Raw genomic sequence first — 20,575 nt, 5'->3', positions numbered from 1 at the left:
AAGGTACGTAAGAACACAGTGTGTAGACGGTCGTGGTATCTTATAGCTCTACCTGTAAATCCATCCCAATGCCTGCCTATCCATAGACCGAATGGTTCCCTATAAACCCCGTGGAAATGTCCATAAAGCCTCGTAGTAGATGCTAAATCCTCAAACGCCAATCCTAATGCAACTCCTTTGTGTATTCCTATGTGTAATTAATTATCCGGTTTTATTGTCTCTGTTTCCTAAGTACCGACCCTCTCTGACCGATTCCAGCAGTCGACTTACGGTTCTCATTAGTCGTAGTTGCCGCTGAAGATAGTACGCCTGAGGTTGACATTTGCCTTATAGGCTGTGCTTGCTGTAAACTCTCCGGGCGCTTCTGTAGCCTGCCATTTGCATAGGCTGTCGGGATTTTCTCGCCTGTCTCAGTACTTGAACTTCTTTCCATCCCAAGTCCCTTTCCTTTTTCGTCCAGCATAGCCTTCTTTCTGCCCGGTGTTAGAGCTGCTAATGCGGCTGGCCCAGAAGCGGTAGAGATACCCGAGCGAAAGTTGGTCCAGTTATCAGCTGTTGATTTTGTTTCATCTACCACCATAAAGATCGCTCCGGCTAGGAGAGTCAAGAGGATGACAAGAGTACAGATGGCCGCACCAGCTCGATCGCCTCCAGATACCGGGCCAGAGAAAAACCGCCCGTTGGGATCCGCTCGTCCACTATCGGAGCCACCCGCCGAAGGATTACCAACACTGGTTCCACCAGTGCTATTGGTAACCGGCAGCTCAGCTTCATGTATCATGTTAGCCAGTACCACTTCCATAGCCGCCATTTGTTGTCCAACACCAGTCGAACCATCCCATACACCGCTGTTATTCGCCCACTTCAACCCGCACATTCGGTGGTTATCACCACCGGTACACTGCTTCGCGGCGGCTACGGCAGAATTCTGCAGCAAAGTTTTGATTCGATCGAAAGTCCAGGGTGCCCATTTTGTAGTGGCGGCCATCCATCTGCTCAAATACGCCTTAAATGATTGCTGATCCGTATCACATAAACTAACTGGCTCACAAGCAATCTCGATCATAATTCGATTCGAAGTGTCATTTCCAAAAAAGAATATCTCCTCTGTGCTGTTTAATAGGCCATCGACCCGTTCGCGCCACATCTCGACATCGCCCTGCTGTTTCGAATTGTTTGTATATGCGACCATGGCGGCTGATCCCAGAAGAAATGCGCCAACGTTGTACGAAAATTCATACGGCGTGATAGTAGTACAGTTGTCACCAATATGTGCTCCATCGTAGACTCTATAATTATCGTCAATGAATTTGACGTTGACCATCCAATCCCACGTCCTGACAGCCCAGTCGGCATAAGTAGTATTGCCAGTGTAGAGCGCCAACCGTGCGGCGATGTTGAAGAAACATGCCTGCGAGATAGAATTCTTGTAGTCAAAGCCGGTATTCCACGTAAAGATCTGCCATCGCAAACCGCCATTACAGTCCTCCTGATCCCATCGAGCAGCTTGAGTGTTGAAAACGGCCTGAGCCAGTGCTAACCACCCCGGCTGATCTGACGGCGGGTCCTGGAATTTGTACTCAGCCGCGGTCATGACAGCCATCCCCCAAAACCCTTGGTCATCATTACCCTCGGTAAGTGTCTGGTTAGGAGGCATGTAATCATTATACGGGCCGACCTGATGAAGTAGACCTTGCTGAGCGATGTCGTTGTAAGTAGTATCTCCAGTATAATACCAATAATCAATTAACGCGCCCATCAAAGCGCCTGCCTCCCACCCTGATGCCATGAATTAGTAATGAATAGAACCTAAAGCGCTACATTAGACTCACAGTAATACGGTTGTGGTAGAAGACCGGGGGTTTGTCCGGGCTCGTCACCGTGATAGAAAGATACCAAGTCCTCTGCCATCTTTTTGGCTGTATCCTTGATGGAATCTAAAAGTTTCATTTCGTAAGAAGCTAGGTAAATATGAGTAAGTAGTGAGCTTATCACATACCTGGTGATCCAACATCTAGCTCATACGTAGCGACGAGGTTGGTAACCATTAAGACCGAGGCTACCGATAATACGGCATTCCGCCGCGAGTGCCACAACCACATGACGACGAGTTGAAGTCCAACTAAAACGGAGCGAATAGGGGGAGTCTAGTTGAACACAAATATGAACATGGAATTAAAAAACGGACAGGTTCTACTGGGGTTATGGCATTGCAAATGCAATTCCCAACAGACAGGATCGATGTAGTACGGCAACACCGGGTGTGATGTGTTTGTGTAGGTGTGGTGTGGTGTTTTGTGAACTGTGGGTGTCGAAAAATCCAACATCAGCAGTATGGAACGAGGAATGATGATGACAAAGAATGATGTCGATACATGTAGAGAGATGGAGGAGAGACAACGACCTCATCCGAAGGTACTACTGTATCTACCTAATGCACGTACATATGTAAGGTGTAATAGTGTAATTCCATCCCTGCCCTTGAGGAAATCGCGTTCTTAATAACACGCGCATACCAGCGAAATACCAAGGTACCTAGGTACTTATTTGAGTACTTAATTGTACATCAGTAGTGCTTGTAATAGTGCTGTAATACGAGGAATGCCCCGCGTATTTCTCCAACGGCACCAATGACAGGGGGTCATTGATCATTCGATCCTTCTACCTCTTACCACAAGAGGTACCTAGTATTAAGGTAAGAACAATGAAAATATTTAAGAGCCTGCCTTTGTGTTTTGTAGAAAGACTTCTATCGGTACGACATTTTGAAAGTGCGAAAGTACTACATAATGTAGGCCACTTACAGCGACTTATTTGTTTCCGGTCCAGCTCCTTTAAAACCAGCAGCTTGAGGGTTTGAAATTTGGTAGGCCGGCCTTTTCGGATCTGTCGTCTCGGCCGCTACCGTCGACACTAGTGTAATAACACTACTGCTCTATGTCGTAATAGGATTTGAGCTACCCCAGGTAGTTACCCATTTAGGTTCCCTTCTACTGCTATCATTGTAGCCGCAGCCGAAGTAGGTCAGGCATGATGACGCCGAATACCTAGCCAATGATCTGGGTCCTTTTCGACCCTTCTTGCAGTTCACCATGTATAATAAGACTGTATGTAGAAGCGGGGAAATTCCAATGAGAATAAGACATAACTAGTGTAGCGTGATCCTATTATTCTGTTATACGAGACCTCTTATGAAACTAGAATATACCATACCGCGTGTAGTATAGTGCCAGACTAGGATGACCTGGCAATTCGACATGGACCCATTAAGCATTCATTAAACTGAATGGTGAACCGACTCTTATGAGCTATCCAAAATCTCAAACTCTGACATTAGGGAGAGGTGCACTTCATTATGGCTGACGAGTCCGTATTTATTAACATCGTCTAGTATATCATCGTATAAGTGCAGATGCGAACAGCGCACCGTTAAAAAATTGTTTTATTGGCTTTGGGACCTAACACTTGCAGCAACGTCCCCATAAGTCATAGAGAATGTTTCTAGAAGCGAAGACTCGCGTGAATGTTTAGGCTAGCAAGTCCCGGGGTGTTTTATTATTGCGACAACCCTTGCTATTAAGACGGGTACGACCGAGTATTATTAACGAAATTAAGGCCGGCACTGCGAAAGTTCTAGCTAGGAAACTTTATCGTTTTCGAAAGGTACTGTTGGAAGGTGCAATGCATAAATGCATATACTATAAGATTTCTACCAATTAGAAGTGGAGCATTAGAATCTTTTACAATACAACATCATAATGTTCTAACCACCATCATCACATATCATCAGTACCTTACCTTAGGTACATGGTAAGGTTCCAATTACATAAGTCTCATCTTTATTATGTAATGCTTTAATACCATTAACAAGACGGTCAACAACCTAACCCCGACAGCTAGCCCCGGTAAGGATAGCTTCATCGGTCACAATATGCGTCAGAAACGGATTTGCGAGAATTTCAATCTCTCATGCAAACATACTAAGAGTTTCCTTCATCTGCCTCCTTCTGTACGGTGTCAGGTATATGAAAAAGCTGGCCTCATAGTTAGAGGTGACATTGTTCTCTGCCGAAGACCCCCAAAGATATTGTCTGAGGGGCACACCACAGAAGATGAGGCGTACCACTTCATCTATAATATCCTCCAGACCTGCCAAACTATCCATGACGAAGTCAAGTTCATCCTCTGTACAGAGAATCGCATCATAGTAGACCGTGAAGCTATTGACTATGGCCTCTACTACCTCAGCCGATTATCTCCTCGAATATGTTCTAAGCTGCGGAACTTATATGTTCACTTATATATCTATGATTCATCGAGCACGCATCTTAATCTCACGTCCCCGTTTACCCTTAAGCGAGGCTGCATCAGCGCATGGCAGACAGCCGCGACTCATCTACTAACCTATACCAAACCAGAGACTCTAGATCTACACCTCATTTGCGATACAGGTAGCGACAAGAAAACACGAGTCGTCTTACAGCCGCTCAATAATAATTTAAGTATCCTTGCAGACTGTCATATTCGTCTCCATCCATTAAGGGATAGTTCGCTATATACGGCAGCCCAAGAAACAGCATTACGAGCAAAAGGGCTAGATCCCGATTTACGAAAGAAGCCATCCCAATTCATGAAACTTCCGCCAGAACTTCGCCTTAGGGTTCTCAAGCATACTGATCTTGTCACCCCTTGCAACGAGGTTTAATGGAGCCCCAAGACTGGATTTCACGTGATACGCTTTGGGATCGGGTCGTATTGCTGTAATGATGAAAACTACTTAACAACATCGAACTTTCATGCGTGGCAGTTCTGGGCCTGCGATCCCTCTTACCTCGACGCTACCGACTCTTTTTGCTCCGCCCGTCATAGTAGCTATTCGTCTAGTTGCCAATGTTGGATTCCGCCAAAAGCCCTGATGCTAGTTAATCAAAGCATGTACGCATACGCTATAGAGACTCTCTATTCCTACAACCGCGTTATTATCATGTCGGACCCGAACATTTTCTATTCCAATATCGGATCCCAAGACTTCAGAAGGAGGTTGGATGTCTCGAGATTCTTCACCAGGCGCATGCAGCCTGGAATACTCTCACATCTGCGTAGTGTCGAGCTCGTATTTCCTGGGTTTAGCGCTGGCGACTTCTACCCAAAGCCAACTGACCCGATATGTGCTGATTGGCACTTTGCGATAGACAATCTGCGAGCTCATGCTAACTTAAATGCCATGACGCTCATCGTACATATGAGACTGTGGTTTGGTCCTACCGATTCGCACGTCCGAGTTGTGGATAACCGCAACCCGTTCGCTCATTATCTGTTAAGGTGTCACGGAGAACCGGCCTTAGCATTGAAAGTACACAAAGCTTTCCTGAAGCCATTGAAAGCATTACGTGACGGGGGTCTACAACGGTTGTTCGTCTTCCTTGAGTGGGACTGGCACTGGTCACCCTCGCGAGGCTGCGCACCGCACTGTAGGGGCTATCGGGACGACCTGGACAACTCTGTTGATGACATGGAAGTAAACCTAGAGAAGGAAGTTATGGGTGATGATTATGATAGTTGTACTGTCGGGAAGATGAAAGAATACCCTAGTCAATGGATGCTGATGGCTGAGTAATGTGCCATTTCGCTATGTAAAGCATACTTTAGTATTCAGAAGAGCAAGTACAATTGCATCTTGTTTTGAAAGGAGTTGGAAGATGACATCATATCAGTTAATAGGTCGTCATTATGTACCTAACGCCTTCCCGGAGCTCAGTCGGCCCGTAGGTAGATTACGTAAACTCACATGGACGTAAAAGTCTTACATAAAATACAACAATTATCAAACGACATCACCATTTACACTACAAACATGCCGGATTCTATACACTGACTTCGATTGACTTCGGGCAAGGTCTCGGTAAAGTCTTATTGAGAATGTACCTTGCCCGACGCGAGAAATATTCCTTCAAGTTACTAAGTGAAGCCTCGTTAACTATAGTTACCGAAGACAAACTTATAACTATAAGTTTATTCCATCGCAGCGATTACGCGTACAATCCTGAGAGTGGCCGGCTATTTGTCTATATATATTAAGTCCAACAATAGCGGGACCAGGGTAGACCTGTGAACTTGCTGAACTATCATCAGCTCGAGGAGCCGACATTTCCCCGCTTGAAAGACAGTAAAGGAGGTACTGTAGTGTAGACCACAGGATATAACCAACCATGCGTTGAGTCATTACTGGATTTCGGAGACATTCCTCCAAGTTCCCGTACAAGAGTACGGAGCTTTCTATAAATATCACAACATAAATCGGATATTACGTTAGTATTGCCGGTCATCTAGCTAGAGAGTTTTGATTATGTTCACACGATACAATATCGAGATGAGACCGTAAATCATCGAATGAAGCCAAGCACTACTTCATCACCAACCCACGTGTTTACCTTGTGATACCCCAGATATCAGCTTATATTATATAGCACGACAACCTCGCGTCATGTAACCTCGATGGGCTGTATCGGATGCGAAGATAGTACATAGATCAATACAATTCCACGCGACCACTAGGGTTTTCACACTCCAAGCCATAGGGCTGAGTGATCGCGAACTAGCTTAATATTTTAGCCTATGAGAGCGTTCCAATTGATTGGTCGCAAATCCGAGCTGAACCGCCTCGTCTCATGTCTCGGAACCGACGCCCGTGCCCATATCTGATTAAGTACCTACTCCTGAGCCGACAACCGTCTTTATGTCACGATTAGACTCTTGATAACACGCTGACAATTACTATGTTCATTGCTAATACGAATAGCTTAAGCCTTTTTGCCTTTTTTCTTGCTTACAATGAAGGAAGGATTCTGATCTCAGCTAATCCGTCGTGTTACACAGCAAACTATTTGATATCATCTATGAAGCCCGGGTCGGTAATTCGTTGGCTTCCAGGGGCTAATCCTTCGCAATTTGCACCATGAGCCCACCGGGGATATCGCAGGAATCACCTCTAGACCGCTATTCGTTCCTTAGGAAGAAGCAAGCCACGGTTCCATTACGGTGGATCTATTTCCTTGAATAGTTCCAAAATAGACAACTAGCCCCCCCAGACTAGTGTCCGTCGACTAAAAAGGGACCTGCCAAGAAAATATATAAACCCCAGCACCTCATCGACGGATGAGAAATATGCAATACAACACAAGCCAAGCTTTCGGACAACTACCGACATCATTACCTTGACCCCAGACTCCATTTATCCGATTATATCCACCCAAGCAACTCATAATGCAGTTTATTGTCCATATTGCCCTTGCTGGCGCTGCCTTGCTTAACGGGTAAGCCACTCCACACTAACATCAACAACACTACCTTGGCGTTTCCTAAGACTGACCACACATCATCTACTTATAGCGCCAATGCTGCTCCCGCCGAGCCAACTACACTACCGGGTCACATAGTATGCACCAGTGTCACAACCATTACAACCACGGTTCCCCCTGTCGGGGTCTGCCACCCTGTGTGTCTCTCACCAACTAGGACCTGTAGCTTCGGCGAGCCTACCGCTCCCCCTCTACCTACCATCACGACCAGCACCCTCCCCTCCTGTACAAAGGAGGTGGTGGTACATGGGCAATGCGGCGAGTGCGCTACTTGCCTCCCTGCCCCGACCCCGACCCCTTTGGCCTAAGTTTATAAGCTACGCAGATGGCGTGTAGTTCTTTAGCAGCTTCCAAAAAAAAAAGTCAGTATACGAAGACTGTAGCTGTAAGGGATAGTTTATAGGCAGTATCGGCAAGGAGTAGAGCTCAAGCTTCACAGCACGGGATAGGAGGAAAGTAAATAGGAAAAGGCTTCACCTTTATCTTTTAGTTAATTCACTCTTTTATTACTTCTCATAAATCTGACTCGTAATAGTGACTGTAATGAGCTTTGGATAATAACTGAGTTTCTTAGAAAATGAAAATGAAAAAAGAAGATCAATATTAAGTACAGTCATACTCACATAAGCACTTGCAAATATAACTTATAGTCCTATAGCACAAAAAGTCCCCCATAATCCATATATAAAGGGTTAATGTGACATGAGTTTTGACCCTTATATCGAAGAGTAGTACAGAAGGGTATTGATGAAAAGAAAAGAAAAGGCTGTGGGGTAGTTAATGGATATATAAAGCCTCGCATCACACATACCATCATAGGTCTTGATACTTTTTATTGCCTTAATCGCTTAAGAAGCTCGTGAGCCGTTGACAGCTGAAGTTGAACTTTACCTAACACCTAAGTTATAAGCCATCATAATCGAAATATAAGAACCTCATCACACTAGTTAAGCTTTATCTTCTTTCGTTTTTATTTACTTATCACAGCTTTCAAGCTAATCATTTAGTAAATCTCGGAATTTTAAGCCAGAAGTAACTTTAGGTTTTATGTGTTGGGAGCCAAGTGGCTGTTTTTATTTGTGCATGATTTTATTACTTTACTATAAAAATTACTAAACTTATCATATTTCAACTTTTACGGATAAAAAGTTGAACATTGAAATAATTTGTTTCCCCCATCTCCCTGAAAGATGTCGATGCCGGGACTTGTAGAATACACGGCACTGTAGAAAAGGGGGAAGTATATGAGATTCTCGGAAACTTCAGTCTACGGTTAAGCATAAGATTCCGATCTCCATTTCAGGGTAAAAGGGGAAAGGTTGCGAGTTATTATATTTCTGGCGGTATCGTTTAACTACTGCAAACAATTTGCATTACAATATGCATTGGTTATTACTATGCATCACTAGAAAGAGGCACTGCTAATTTGCTACGACCTTGAGGTAGCCTCTAGGTTATGATAATGACACCAGATTGATTACGGATACTTCCTACAGATGTAAATTGAAAGGAACGTGGGTATTCTGCTTGCCGAAGTACACGATACAACCAGAAAGGAAAAAGAACAAAAGGAGAGAGATTCCACCAATGCAATCAGAATACATCATCCCATCAATACCAGCCATTTGCCATTTCCTAGTACAATATTCAACGCCAGCCATATCTACCTATCTCAGTCCGGATAGGCGTTACAAACCTGTCCATCAGTCCTCGCCCGGAACTCTTGATTTTGATGTCCGTTAAGAGTCCGTTGGGAGCTACCGTTAAAACGGTCGGGGTATCACTTTCTTAGACTACATTCTCAGTCTTCTTGTCGTCAATGACGACAACACCTTCCTCGACGTAGGCAGGTGGAGCATCGTTTTCTTCCTGGTTAGCCATCAGGCCCGACTTCTCTTCGTTGACAACAGCTTCGGTATGAGAGGCCTTATGGTGATGGCTGTGACGGTGGTGTCGGCGGGAGTGACCACGGCGGGCAACCGCACGCCAGATGAAGACGGCGATTGTACCAGCAATCATGCCGAGACTATAATTTGATTAGTACGCATTCTTACTATTTATCATTAATAGAGAAAACTTACATGCAAGCAGTGATACCGGCAAAGATACCGACAGCAACAGGCAGTAGAATGTGGGAAGCGATATTCTTAAACAACAATCCCCAGTTCTTTTGGCGATGACCATGGTGGGGTTCTTGAGGTTCCTCTACCTTGCTTTCATTATTACCCTTGACTTCCTCATGGCCCTTAGCGTGAGCAGGGCGACCACCGCATCCTTTGTGGAAACGAAGGCCGGCAAGTTTCTGCATAATAACGGCCTTCCATTTGCAAAGTAAAGTGGTACATTCCTCTTGCTTATCCATAGGATTGCTTTGCGACGTCTCGGAGTCAATAGTTTTGATTTCGCCAAGCATCAACTTGCCGGTAGGAGTCTTGACAACATTGACCTGGAGGTTTGGAATACCATCGACAAAGACATCGCCAACTTCGATGATGTCAAGTTTGATCTCGATGAGCTCTAACGCGTCTTCCTCGTTCTTGGCAACGGGTCGAGTCTGCATGCCAAAGCCTAGAGTCTGAGGCTTAGGGCCCTTAAAATGAGGCCGCTTCTTCATTTGTCGATGTAGGACATCGGGACGAACAGCAGCGGTAAGGGTGTTTCGAAGGGGGTCTGGGTTAGGGAAAAGCTCGAAGCCGTTCAACATCAAGCGATCGGCATTGTCGGAAGGCACGATGCCAAAGTCCAGCTCCAAATGGCTCGGGATATCGTTCACGATCTTGACCTTTCCATGGTGAGGGATGTGGACAGGACAGCCGGGACACTTGAGCTTCAAGTTCTGGGATTCGACGGCTGCGATGGCGCCACCAACTCCAACGGGGACTGGAAGGGTGGTGATTATGTCCTTGTCAGATTCGGAGATGTCAGGAGGGAGAAGGAAGGCGTTAGATAAGGCCGCCAGGCCAGCGGCGGTAATGATAGATGTCAACTGCATCTTGGGTGTTATGATAGCAGCGGACGAATAGGTTTAATGCTTCATAGAAGCGCAGGATAATGAAGAGGAATAGGAATGTGTTGTTGTTTTGATGAAGAAAAGAAAGGAAAGGTTTGGTTGGTGGCGTGTTTGATTGTGTCGGTTTGTAAGGTTGAACACTTGAAAGAACCGGACCCTGCGGACTAAGATGACGAGCTGCGTCACACCTTATCAGCTGTGTGACGATTGTTAGTCAGGAGCTTTACAGCTGTGGTCACCTGGCAGTAGTGGACAGATATGACAGTAAACGTATCGAATAAGCACTGTCTTCAATTTATCCAATTAAGTTCTAGAATGTACTTGCATAACCCGAGCGTGCCGGATACCCATTACGTAAGGTCACATGACTGCCATTTCCATACCCACCCAAGTACTTCGGTACTTTCCTACGTTTATCACAGGTAAAGATGCAATCCCCTACCTAACAGGCTAACCCTCCTACATTCTTGTGCAAATACGGCGTATCTACCAACGACATAGCCTCACTATTAGTTGTCATTTGATGTAGCTTAGGTGCATTTCAACTGAGGATTTTGCGCTAAAATACGTAGTTAATCTATCAACAAAAAGTAGAATTGATCTTCAATCGCTCTATATAATGGCATCACCTTCGCTGCTTTTCTAATTTCTAGGGCTATTTTACAAACATTCTACACACAAGTTAAGAGCTGATGTTCGTTTGGTGTTGTTAATAACTACCTATTTACTTACCTATTCTGTCAATTCAGCTCAAAACGCCAAGACGTTAACTACATGCAACGCTTTCCTGATCTTCAAATGCAAGATATACTATAAACCTTTTCTATGTATGATTTATTTTTAAATAGAATTAAACCATCAGTTGCACGAGGAGAACTCGGCCCTCTTAACTTGACGGTCTTTATCATAATTAACTATGTCATCTAAGGAACTTTTGGGGGATATTGTGGTTACTTTGGTAAAGAAGACCCGGAGATCTAAACGGTCAAAGGCCGAAAAGTCGGACCCGTCCACTTTGCATGACGATCAGCTAGTCGCTACGACTAATACTCATAAGGACGGCGATAAATCCTCAAGCCCGGAGTTAGGAACTGACACTATCCCACTATCGCGCCCACCTTTATACAGGACTGTTGTTACCAAGAATGAAGAACTCGCATCTCCCGAATGGGTAAATACTCAGAAGTTCCTTGAAGGACCACCGAATCCTCGTATAAAAGTCACTGAGACTCAGATACTCGATATAGCAACATCATGTTTTCCCCCTATCCCGCACGACGCAGAGTTATCACCACTACCAAAGCCAGTATTAATCCCTCGTGTTGATCCAGGACTTCACATCCCATTTGCACGTGCGTGGGCGCCAGAATTGGCAAACCACGCCGTCACCCCAGAAGATTTATTAGCATTTATCGACAATCTTAATGTCCTCATTAGGCCTCATATAGCCGGCCGCGCGGCTCTGGTCACAACCTTTGCTGTTGGGTTCATTCCTTACGACGGAACTGATGGAATCGCCGCTGCGTTGGAACTGGCGGCGGGTATTGGAATGGCTATCGTAAATCATAGGCGCTGCAAGAGGTATTTCAGCATCATGAACGAGAAATCCTTCCATCCCCGTAAATTACACGTGAAGATCATCAGTCCTAAGCGGATAATGAAGATGTTTAACCTCGACAAGAAAGAGACCTTATTGGACACCCTTGCCGAAGAAACTCTCGATTTAAGTAATCAGGAAAGGTGCATTAAGTACATGTCTAAGTGGGCGTGCGAACTGTCATTCGACGACCTCCCTCCTCCAAACGGGCAGACAACCGTGCTTGCTAGAATGGCTGCGTGGGAAGTCAAGCACAAGATTGCGAAAGCCGACAAGCAAGCTAAAATGAGCAGAAAGCGGGCTTGGAAGAGGCATATGAAGGGTAAGAAGCTCAAGGACTGCTGGCTAGAACGTAGTAGGGCTAAATCTCTTGATTTGATTCTGATTCAAAATTTTGATGAGTGGGAAGCGGCGCAGGCCGAGAAGGAGGCCAAAAAGGAGAAGAAGCAGAGCTCTCAGTAACATACCAGTTGTTTAGGTCGACTATTCAGTTTGCCTACTGTTTACGATGTCCATGTTATATATACCCTTTGTTATTTCTATACTTAATGCATATAACACCACCTATACATTCAAGTTTCAAACCACCGCTGACCCCTTGAAAATATGGAGGCCATTACATCTAATTAGAATAATTACCTTAACTGTAGTTAGTTGAAGCCGAATGTTTCATCTATTGCTTTAGTGTAGTAACTACCTCACCTTTTAGCTAGTTAAATTTATTAGAAAAGGGCACGATAAGGATTAAGTAGAAGTCTCCTAGTTATCTATCTCTCGTGGACCTTGACACCAAAGGATTTATTATCAATAGAGAAAACGGACATAGAACCTTAATTTACTAAAGGTGCCTACATTCTTCTATGTTAGCTTATGACCCAGTCGTAGACTTAATCCAGTACGCTAGAATCGGGTAGTGATAGGGGAGGTCTATTACTAGAAATTTAATGGACAACGAGGACAGCTCATTTACTTCATGCCAGAAAGAACATCGACTCAGAGAACCTGTAACTAGATGAAATTCAACGTCATCATTATATTACACATCGAAGAATGAAGAATTGAGATACTATTCCAGTACATATAAATAGGCGTGTGGATGTATGTGCAATTTGGATCATGGCTATCATACTGGCACCGATCATACTAGCAGGTCCAAGATCAAGCCAAGTTTCTATGAATGACTTTCTCGGTGTAAAGACCAAGTGCCGCTTAATAAATTTGAAAGTGTGCTAAGTGTTTGGAAGCACGAGTTTGATTAAGGCCCGTCATAATTATCCAGCAAAAGCAAACCGACTTGATTGCCATATTAATTTTAATTACTCCTTACCTTGTGCAATTTGAGGCGAGGGAGTGGTAAATACCGTACTTGGGTCATTACGAGACATATTTATACCGAAACTTACATTAGCCTTATATATCTAAAACTCATGTCAGCGCACATATTCAAGCTGTGTCCGATGTTTTCTTACCGTAAGGCTGGGTAAATGTCTCTGAGTTTAGTTCCTGTACCGAAGTACCTTCTAGTTTAGGCGTGTTCCATCTCGGTGTCTCGATGCTCGGCCAAGAGTGGGGCCACGTTTGAGCGGGCTACGGCCACTAATTCGAATTGATTCAACGATCTGAAACCGCCCCAAGACTAGCTTCGACCCTAAGCCTATCGTTTGCACTCCAGCGTCTCGGGATTTCTCTCTGCAAGATGGCTGGCTTGCAGGAACGACGGCAGAACTGACGTATGATGCAAGCCCGCCACCGATTATCTGAGATTCACCGAAAGGATTCTGCAAGGATCATTCTATCATTATGCTTTTTTTCGTCGTGTTAGCCACAGGTTTTCATCGAGGTGCCCATTAGATCTAATCGCAATTAAATATTCTAGAGTTTTTCTTCTCGAATGGCTGGCTGTGACAGTAATACTCAAGCGCGCCTGGGGCATTAACGACCAATGGGCAAATTACTAGTAGGTGGATTCTCTAGGGCAATGGATCGCCAATACATACATAGGTAGGTATCTACATTGCATATGTAGGTGGTCAAACTACTTCGTAAATAGTACTACATCACCTTTCGAACTGCGTAGAAGATTACTATTCTGAGGATTCTTGGGTAGCACTCAATAAAGCGCTGTCTCATCGCGCCACACAACGTGGGAAATGCTAAAATTTCCGGTCGATCTTCAACGTTCATTATGCACTCATTCGCTTGGCTTAACCATTGCATTAGGTACTCTTACGGGGTTCCGAGTCTACCTAGTTGAAAATTTGCTTGCCAACCCAGACGGCTGGTTCGTACGACAGAGTGTGCTATTCAGGTCCCTTGTTTGAGACGAAAAGAGAGTTGCGTACGACAAACTTATATCGTACGTAGGAGTCTTACTGGTCGGCCGCTCTTTATTTAGCCGTATTACGTACGGCCACCCTCTTATATATGTATTTGTGACGTCTTTCTATTTATGTTTGAATGGTTGGCTGTGTGGTCTCTCTCGCTCTATTCTGCCTTGTGTGATGCCGACTCGACAAAGTTGCGCGCGGGACTTTACAGTACGTACCCAATAGAACGATCAAAACAACTTAGACCGGGATGGCGGACGTTGAACTGTCTGCAAGTAACGACGCTAGTGTTTCTGATTGGTGAAGCTTCCCCTAATGGTTTGCTGATTGGTTCGAGATCTTAGCTTAAAGCAGGGGTCTTAGACTCACGTACAGGGGTTCAGGGATCTTCTACCCATTAGTCGTTTGAATCTTCCTACGAATTATGCTCTCTGGATAAATGCCAACCGCTTCAGGAATATAGCCGTCGTCGAAATCGCTGATCGATGTTACGTCAACTATTGCCATGACAAGCGCTGTCGAAGAGTGATTTTTATACCTAATCCCTTAAATTTGGGGTCCCACTTGTATATATGCTATGTAAATGAGTTATGCATCTGCTTATATACTTTGTAAATACCTAGGCGACTACTAGGATGATGTTCGTATGTGAATCGTTGTCGGTAGGGGTTTTTAGAATGAGGTTTTTAGATTCGGCGGTTATTACTGGGGTTTCCATGCTTGTCCGTGGGTCCGGAGTCTCGTTAAAGATGCGATGCACCGACTTTTCTAGTGCTTCTGGTGCCATGGTGAAGCTTTTTCAGTTAAGCCCGACCCCCTTTTCTCCATAATTTTGGCTAGGTAGACGATATGAGCTAATGCCAGGCACGAGCCGGACCTCAAGCAAGGTATCTCGATTAGATGGAACTAAACGGACAGAACGGGGAGTCGCGATTGACAGCAGTCACTTCCGTTCTCTCTTTCTGTCTCTCATTAGAGTTGTTCTTTCTTTTCGAGTTTCTTCTTCTGTCTTGTGCAACTTGGGATTGCTTGTTCAATCGCATTTTCTGTCCGCCTTGACTGGTCGACCGGAAACTCCGCCTACTTCAAACCTTTGTTCAGCCACCTTCAACGAATATCACAACTCACGACCAAGTGTCGTCTGGTCTCACAGCGCACTAGTTGTTGTAATTGTCTGTTTGACGCTCTTTTTTTGCTACTTCTAATTCTCTACTCTCGTTTTCTTCTTCTTTTCCTTCTTATTATCGTTCTCCCTGCAGGACATCCCATCCTGTCTTGAAGACACTTGGTTTGCCCGCGCGTCTTTCGTTTGTCAAAACCATCGACCTTACCGTCGCTTTACAACTTAATTACTGCTCAGATTTGTAAGATCAGCTTGCCTTGAGCTCTCGGCTGGCTTTCTGTCACTTTAACCCTGTGCTGGCCGTTGTCCTGAAACGCGAACGGTATCCAAGACTTGAAGGTCACATCATCTGGATCTCTCTACCACCCCACTCTCACCTAATCAGGAGCAACGTTGTGCGACGACTACGGTAGCTTCTTCACAGTATCCTCCAACTCGTCGGCAAATATCTTGTCTTCCGTGCCCGAGTCTTGGCTCTGTTGGAAGACTTCGGAAACACTTACGGGCTTACCTTCGTTTGAGCATTATCAATCTTAGGTGTTGCCTCCCAGTCTGGTATTAGTCACTCATCTTTGAACGAACCCTGGCCGATTTGGGTTGATACGAGGAAAGGCTAGTAGTACCTGTCGAAACGTCAAGTGTACGTGATCTCTCTTACTTTGTGCTATATTTTTTTTTCAACTACCCTGGCTGGATCTCCCTCGCCGGTTAATGTTGCTGCGACCAGTAGTCCGGATTTTGAACGGCATCTGGCTAGATCTTACGATGCCCTTGACTCTGGAGTTAGGGCCAAACCTCACGTCCAATCGCCATCTCCATCTTGACTGTTTTGCAAATCCTCATGTACACCTATCATAATCATGTTCTTTTTTACCTTCAGCTTAGAGACTGACCGATATCTAGCTTGCATTAACAATCCTATCGATTAAAGTGACTGGGTTACTTTTTAACTGCAAATTGCCGCCTGCCTAGCACCGCAGCTGCTTCTATTCTTACTATTTGTCTTGGTCGGGGTTAGGATCGGGTTCGTACTTAGTCGCTTACCGGCCGTGATTCTGGATATAACGAAGACGACGACTTGGTTCCACGACCGTTTACCGAGCCGAGCGAATTTCTGTTTGCGATACCTTTGGTTTATTTACGTCGAAGTCATTTCCCGCGTTATTAGGACGAGGACGAACACGAGGCCAGTAGTTTCCGATCTCGTTTCCGTTTGATTCCTCTGATCCACCTGCCGGCGGGTCATCGGTTACTGGCATTGTATCGATTTAAACTCGTAGGGTGGGAGCTGGGATTTGTGTATGCGGCTCATATAGCCGGCAAAAGCCGTGAAGGATTGGAAAGAAGTGGTATGTGGAGATCTGATCTGGGTTCTGCGCTGCCCAGACTGTTCGTTTAAATGAGTCAATCTCAAAATGGGCGGTATAATGGCCAACCACCGGCTATGGGGGGATCTGTTAAAAGAGCGAGGGAAATGGCCAGAGCGAGGCAGATGGCCGAAGCGAGCGGGGCAAGGGGAAATATAGCATCATTTCCAGAACCTCCATCCATAAGACGGCCTCAAGTACCTGCGGGACTACAACTTAGGGACGAACAAGGGCAGATAGGAATGGCGATATCGAGACCGACACCGCTGGCCCAGTGGCCGCTCGCCGGGCCCGTCGCGGCACCGTCACCTAGTGATTCAGAGCCGTACCGACCGCCACCTGGCAGATCGCAACCACCCCAACGTCCTCCACGTCCTAGCAGAGTACCGTCAATTTTAGACAGTTCTCGTATTCAGGAGCACACGCCTATCTTCCAGTACACGCCCCAGAACGCTAGAGCATCGGAGCTGTCCGCACCCGAGACAATACAAAGCGAATCATTGAGACTGTCGACTAACTCTTCAGTCGGAACGATTCCCGATTTTCCATTACCGGTGGCTGCAGATTCTCTAACACCGACAAGGAGAAGTGCAAATCTAGGTCCGCCTCCATCTTCAAGGAGAGGAGCCTCGTCGTTTTATTCAACTATATCGTACGTTTCACCGATACCAGAAGAGAGCCCGAGAACGCGGTCACGTACTTCTTATGCGTCTAGCGCGGCGATACCGGAAACCTTCGAGAATTTCTCGCCAGGATATAGTCCGGGCGCGGTCTCTATCAACGACACGATAGCGGAGGAGTCTTTTATTAGCGACGACGCGGATGAAAGTAGCCTAGTTAGGAGTGCGAGCATTGGAAAGAGGGGAAAGCCGGCTCTGATAACCACAAGAAGCTTTGAAAAGAGGGATTCGATGCCGAGACCTGGACCGACACCGATTCAGAGCGGACCGTTTCGAGACGGCACTGGATATATCGAGGCCTCGTCAAGCTCGTCAGGAAATGTTTCCAGAGAGGCTGTCGGTACTGGCGTGACTGCGGATAACATGTTGAATGCTTTTGAAGGCGCTAGCGCCACAGACCCTTCATCGATACGAAATGTTGCCCCATCGCCGAGACCATATAATAGACTTTCCGCAATTCGACGTCCACCACGTCTTGATATAGATGCAGTAAGAGCAGCCGAGGCTAGAGGGAGCTTGACGAGCTTGCCGGATCTAATTCGACGGGCGACGAGGCTAGCATCGCTGATGGATAGAGGCCGTAGACCAGGGAGCCGTTTTGACGATCTCGATTTTCCTGAGGATACCTATGGCAGTGATCCTGAGAAGGACTTTTATTGTTCGTTCCGCTACCATCTCCACTTATTTGATATACTAATTGACTTGGCAGATAATAATAATAATAAGCATCAGTCTGGACTGTCTGATATGCTGGCGGCATTTCCGCCCCCGGCAACTCGAAGTGGAGTACGAAAGAGCAGACTCTCCGCTGCTTGGCCGTTGGGTCGAATGTCGTTCCGCGGCCCACCGGCAGCAACAGAACCGGGGGTCGATCCTGAACCGGAACCGCAGAAGAAGGGGCGCCGTTGCTGCGGGTTGCCTATATGGACTTTCTTTGCGCTGGCCATCATGTTACTATTCATTATAGCCGCTGCGGTTATTGTTCCTGTCAAATTTCTCGTTCTTGACAAGGCGGCTGTTAAAAGTGTAGCGCAACCGGCTATTTCAAACTGCGAGGCGCAGCTAAATTGTGCTAACGGGGGCACGAATGTGGTTGTGCAGGGTGTCTGTTCGTGTATCTGTTCCAACGGTTTCACTGGGGCGGACTGTACAGTTCCTACTTCTCAGGGCTGTACTACAACATCGATCAGCACGGAAGGCTCCGATATCAATAACGTCACTATTGGCCAGGCAATTCCTCGTCTTATCAGAGATGCACAGAGTAATTTCTCGATTCCTCTAGTTGCCACGTTGATACAGTCAAAATTCAACAAACAAAGTCTATCCTGCAACACGGAAAATGCGCTGGTAACTTTTAACGGGCAATCTCTTCGAGCACAAGAGGCCTCAGCTGAGGTCTCTGACGTTAGTTTGAGCCCCAATCTTGCGCAGGCTGCTGTAGCTGCCGAGGATGTCTTCATTACTCTCAGCGTTTTTCCGGATGTTGATATCACATTAACAGTTGAAAATCCAGCAGGGACTGGTGCGTTTACTGGGAGTTTCGTGGTGACTACTCTAACTAATCCGACTACAATTTCCGGATCTATTCTATTCGCTACTACTATAACACCTAGCAACTCCGAGCGATCTTCACCTACGTCATACCCTACGACAGCCCCGACAACAGCCCCGACAACAGCACCCACCTCGACTACTACTACCCCAAGTAGTACAAGCTCGGCCCCCATGCCAAGTTCAACTTTTACTGTTACAGAGGACATTGTTGACTTTGCGCGCGTGGCTGTGCTTTATATTTTCCAAGAAAAAACATTGTCCGATGCAGTAACTGCTCAGTCCTCAGTTCAGAGCTTTTTTACTGACGTAGACGTCAGTCGAAATACGTCTTCTTGCGTAATGATGGAGGAAGGATTGAATGTTACTCTTGGCGGAGGGAACACGATTGATTTCGTGAACCTATTCGTTGATATAGGCAAAGGACGAATCGGAGGTCGCAATAAATAATGTGTTTTGACCGACGAAACTTACGCGCCTACGTTTCGAATGCTATTCGAGCCGGTCGGGTAACAATACCAAGTTGTCCGCTGTATGAATAACAGAGGCGAGCTGACTTGCAATGCGCCACGGGCCTAGAGAGGTCACGAGTATTAAACGTATGACTGTTCTATTTTCTAAGTTAAAGACAACCCCAAGGGCGTTGTTCTTCGTGTACAAAATATTTGTATCGATTTTTACGCATGAGCGGCACGGGGAAACCAATTGCATGTGTAGAGAAGAGGGTATAGCGCCGGCGTAAATAGGGGAGAACTCGTAGATAGCTCGAGCAATCTTTCGAGGCAATGTTTAATAGAATCGTATTCTAACTACATATTTTTGAAAAGAGGCTGCCTGATGGCATCGTTTGATGATTCCGACCCCGCCTCATTATTACCTTGTTGGAACGTCGGAATCAGGGTGGGAATATTGAAGTTTGGTGTAGCTACATGGCCGATACAGTAAAAGCGAAGTACGCGCAACGCGTCTATATACTGTGCGAACATTAAGTAATTCCCCAACACATACCAGCTATGCCACACACGTGCTATGGAGTCTGGTCCACAGGCTATCAGATACGAGGATCACAGGATAGTCCCGAACCTACGGGATCTTTTTCTTCTTCTTATTGTTTTAGGGCCGGTAAGCGAAAGTAACTATACCTAAACGTACGAAAAGAAAATCATAACAGGCTTATTGCAACCCTAGTCCTTTTTTCAACATTCGTGCTAGGTATTTGTCCTTTTACTGTTATTCGCGCAAGTGGTGATGCAGTTTGACTACGGCATCTAACTAGCCCGCTTGTCTGACTATGTCTATATGTAGCGTAGTGTATTTACCTAATGTACTACATATGTAAGAGGTAGTTTAGACCTTGGCGTCGCATGGTTGGCGGTGCGGTGCGGTGCGGTGCGGTGCGGTGCGGTGCGGTTACAACATAGGTATACATACTCGTACAGGTATCTTGCATTCCAAGACGCGAATGCAGGTTTAGGCTAGACGGTACCCGTATATATGCAGGTACGGCCCCGTATCTGCCGTGACCGCAACGGCGATTCGCGGAGGTTGGGGCTGGAACACTA

General features: G+C 45.8%; 7 protein-coding genes across 7 annotated transcripts; 4 read left to right on the top strand and 3 right to left on the bottom strand.

The window, feature by feature from the left end:
* Positions 1–72: 72 nt before the first annotated feature.
* Positions 73–2,218, bottom strand: F4817DRAFT_70336 (glycoside hydrolase family 76 protein). The gene is made up of 3 exons (XM_049307797.1): positions 2,000–2,218; positions 1,833–1,937; positions 73–1,779 (listed from the first exon to the last, which is right to left on the bottom strand). The coding sequence occupies exons 1-3, from the start codon at positions 2,100–2,102 to the stop codon at positions 212–214; spliced, it is 1,776 nt and encodes a 591-aa protein (XP_049160042.1). The 5' UTR covers positions 2,103–2,218; the 3' UTR covers positions 73–211.
* A 1,713-nt stretch (positions 2,219–3,931) lies between these two features.
* Positions 3,932–5,617, top strand: F4817DRAFT_358090 (uncharacterized protein; the record flags this gene model as incomplete). The annotated part of the gene is made up of 3 exons (XM_049305987.1): positions 3,932–4,681; positions 4,718–4,921; positions 4,955–5,617. The coding sequence occupies 3 exons, from the start codon at positions 3,932–3,934 to the stop codon at positions 5,615–5,617; spliced, it is 1,617 nt and encodes a 538-aa protein (XP_049160041.1).
* Positions 5,618–5,827: 210 nt separating this feature from the next.
* Positions 5,828–6,689, bottom strand: F4817DRAFT_334549 (uncharacterized protein). Its single transcript, XM_049302914.1, has one exon. It carries the CDS (start codon positions 6,221–6,223, stop codon positions 6,005–6,007), a length of 219 nt encoding a protein of 72 aa, XP_049160040.1. The 5' UTR covers positions 6,224–6,689; the 3' UTR covers positions 5,828–6,004.
* A 422-nt stretch (positions 6,690–7,111) lies between these two features.
* Positions 7,112–7,833, top strand: F4817DRAFT_70319 (uncharacterized protein). The gene is made up of 2 exons (XM_049307796.1): positions 7,112–7,313; positions 7,390–7,833. Exons 1-2 carry the CDS (start codon positions 7,264–7,266, stop codon positions 7,664–7,666), a joined length of 327 nt encoding a protein of 108 aa, XP_049160039.1. The 5' UTR covers positions 7,112–7,263; the 3' UTR covers positions 7,667–7,833.
* Positions 7,834–8,663: 830 nt separating this feature from the next.
* On the bottom strand, positions 8,664–10,520 carry F4817DRAFT_334547 (uncharacterized protein). The gene is made up of 2 exons (XM_049302913.1): positions 9,440–10,520; positions 8,664–9,384 (listed from the first exon to the last, which is right to left on the bottom strand). The coding sequence occupies exons 1-2, from the start codon at positions 10,348–10,350 to the stop codon at positions 9,147–9,149; spliced, it is 1,149 nt and encodes a 382-aa protein (XP_049160038.1). The 5' UTR covers positions 10,351–10,520; the 3' UTR covers positions 8,664–9,146.
* A 17-nt stretch (positions 10,521–10,537) lies between these two features.
* F4817DRAFT_364457 (uncharacterized protein) lies at positions 10,538–12,427 on the top strand (the record flags this gene model as incomplete). The annotated part of the gene is made up of 2 exons (XM_049306754.1): positions 10,538–10,549; positions 11,297–12,427. 2 exons carry the CDS (start codon positions 10,538–10,540, stop codon positions 12,425–12,427), a joined length of 1,143 nt encoding a protein of 380 aa, XP_049160037.1.
* A 3,729-nt stretch (positions 12,428–16,156) lies between these two features.
* Positions 16,157–19,484, top strand: F4817DRAFT_70274 (uncharacterized protein). The gene is made up of 2 exons (XM_049307795.1): positions 16,157–18,120; positions 18,172–19,484. The coding sequence occupies exons 1-2, from the start codon at positions 16,815–16,817 to the stop codon at positions 19,461–19,463; spliced, it is 2,598 nt and encodes an 865-aa protein (XP_049160036.1). The 5' UTR covers positions 16,157–16,814; the 3' UTR covers positions 19,464–19,484.
* Positions 19,485–20,575: the final 1,091 nt, after the last annotated feature.

This window comes from Daldinia loculata (genome assembly GCF_022478755.1).
Source record: "Daldinia loculata strain CBS 113971 unplaced genomic scaffold F4817scaffold_18, whole genome shotgun sequence".
Taxonomy (NCBI): Eukaryota; Fungi; Ascomycota; class Sordariomycetes; order Xylariales; family Hypoxylaceae; genus Daldinia; species Daldinia loculata.
This window is presented reverse-complemented; position numbering and strand designations above follow the sequence as displayed.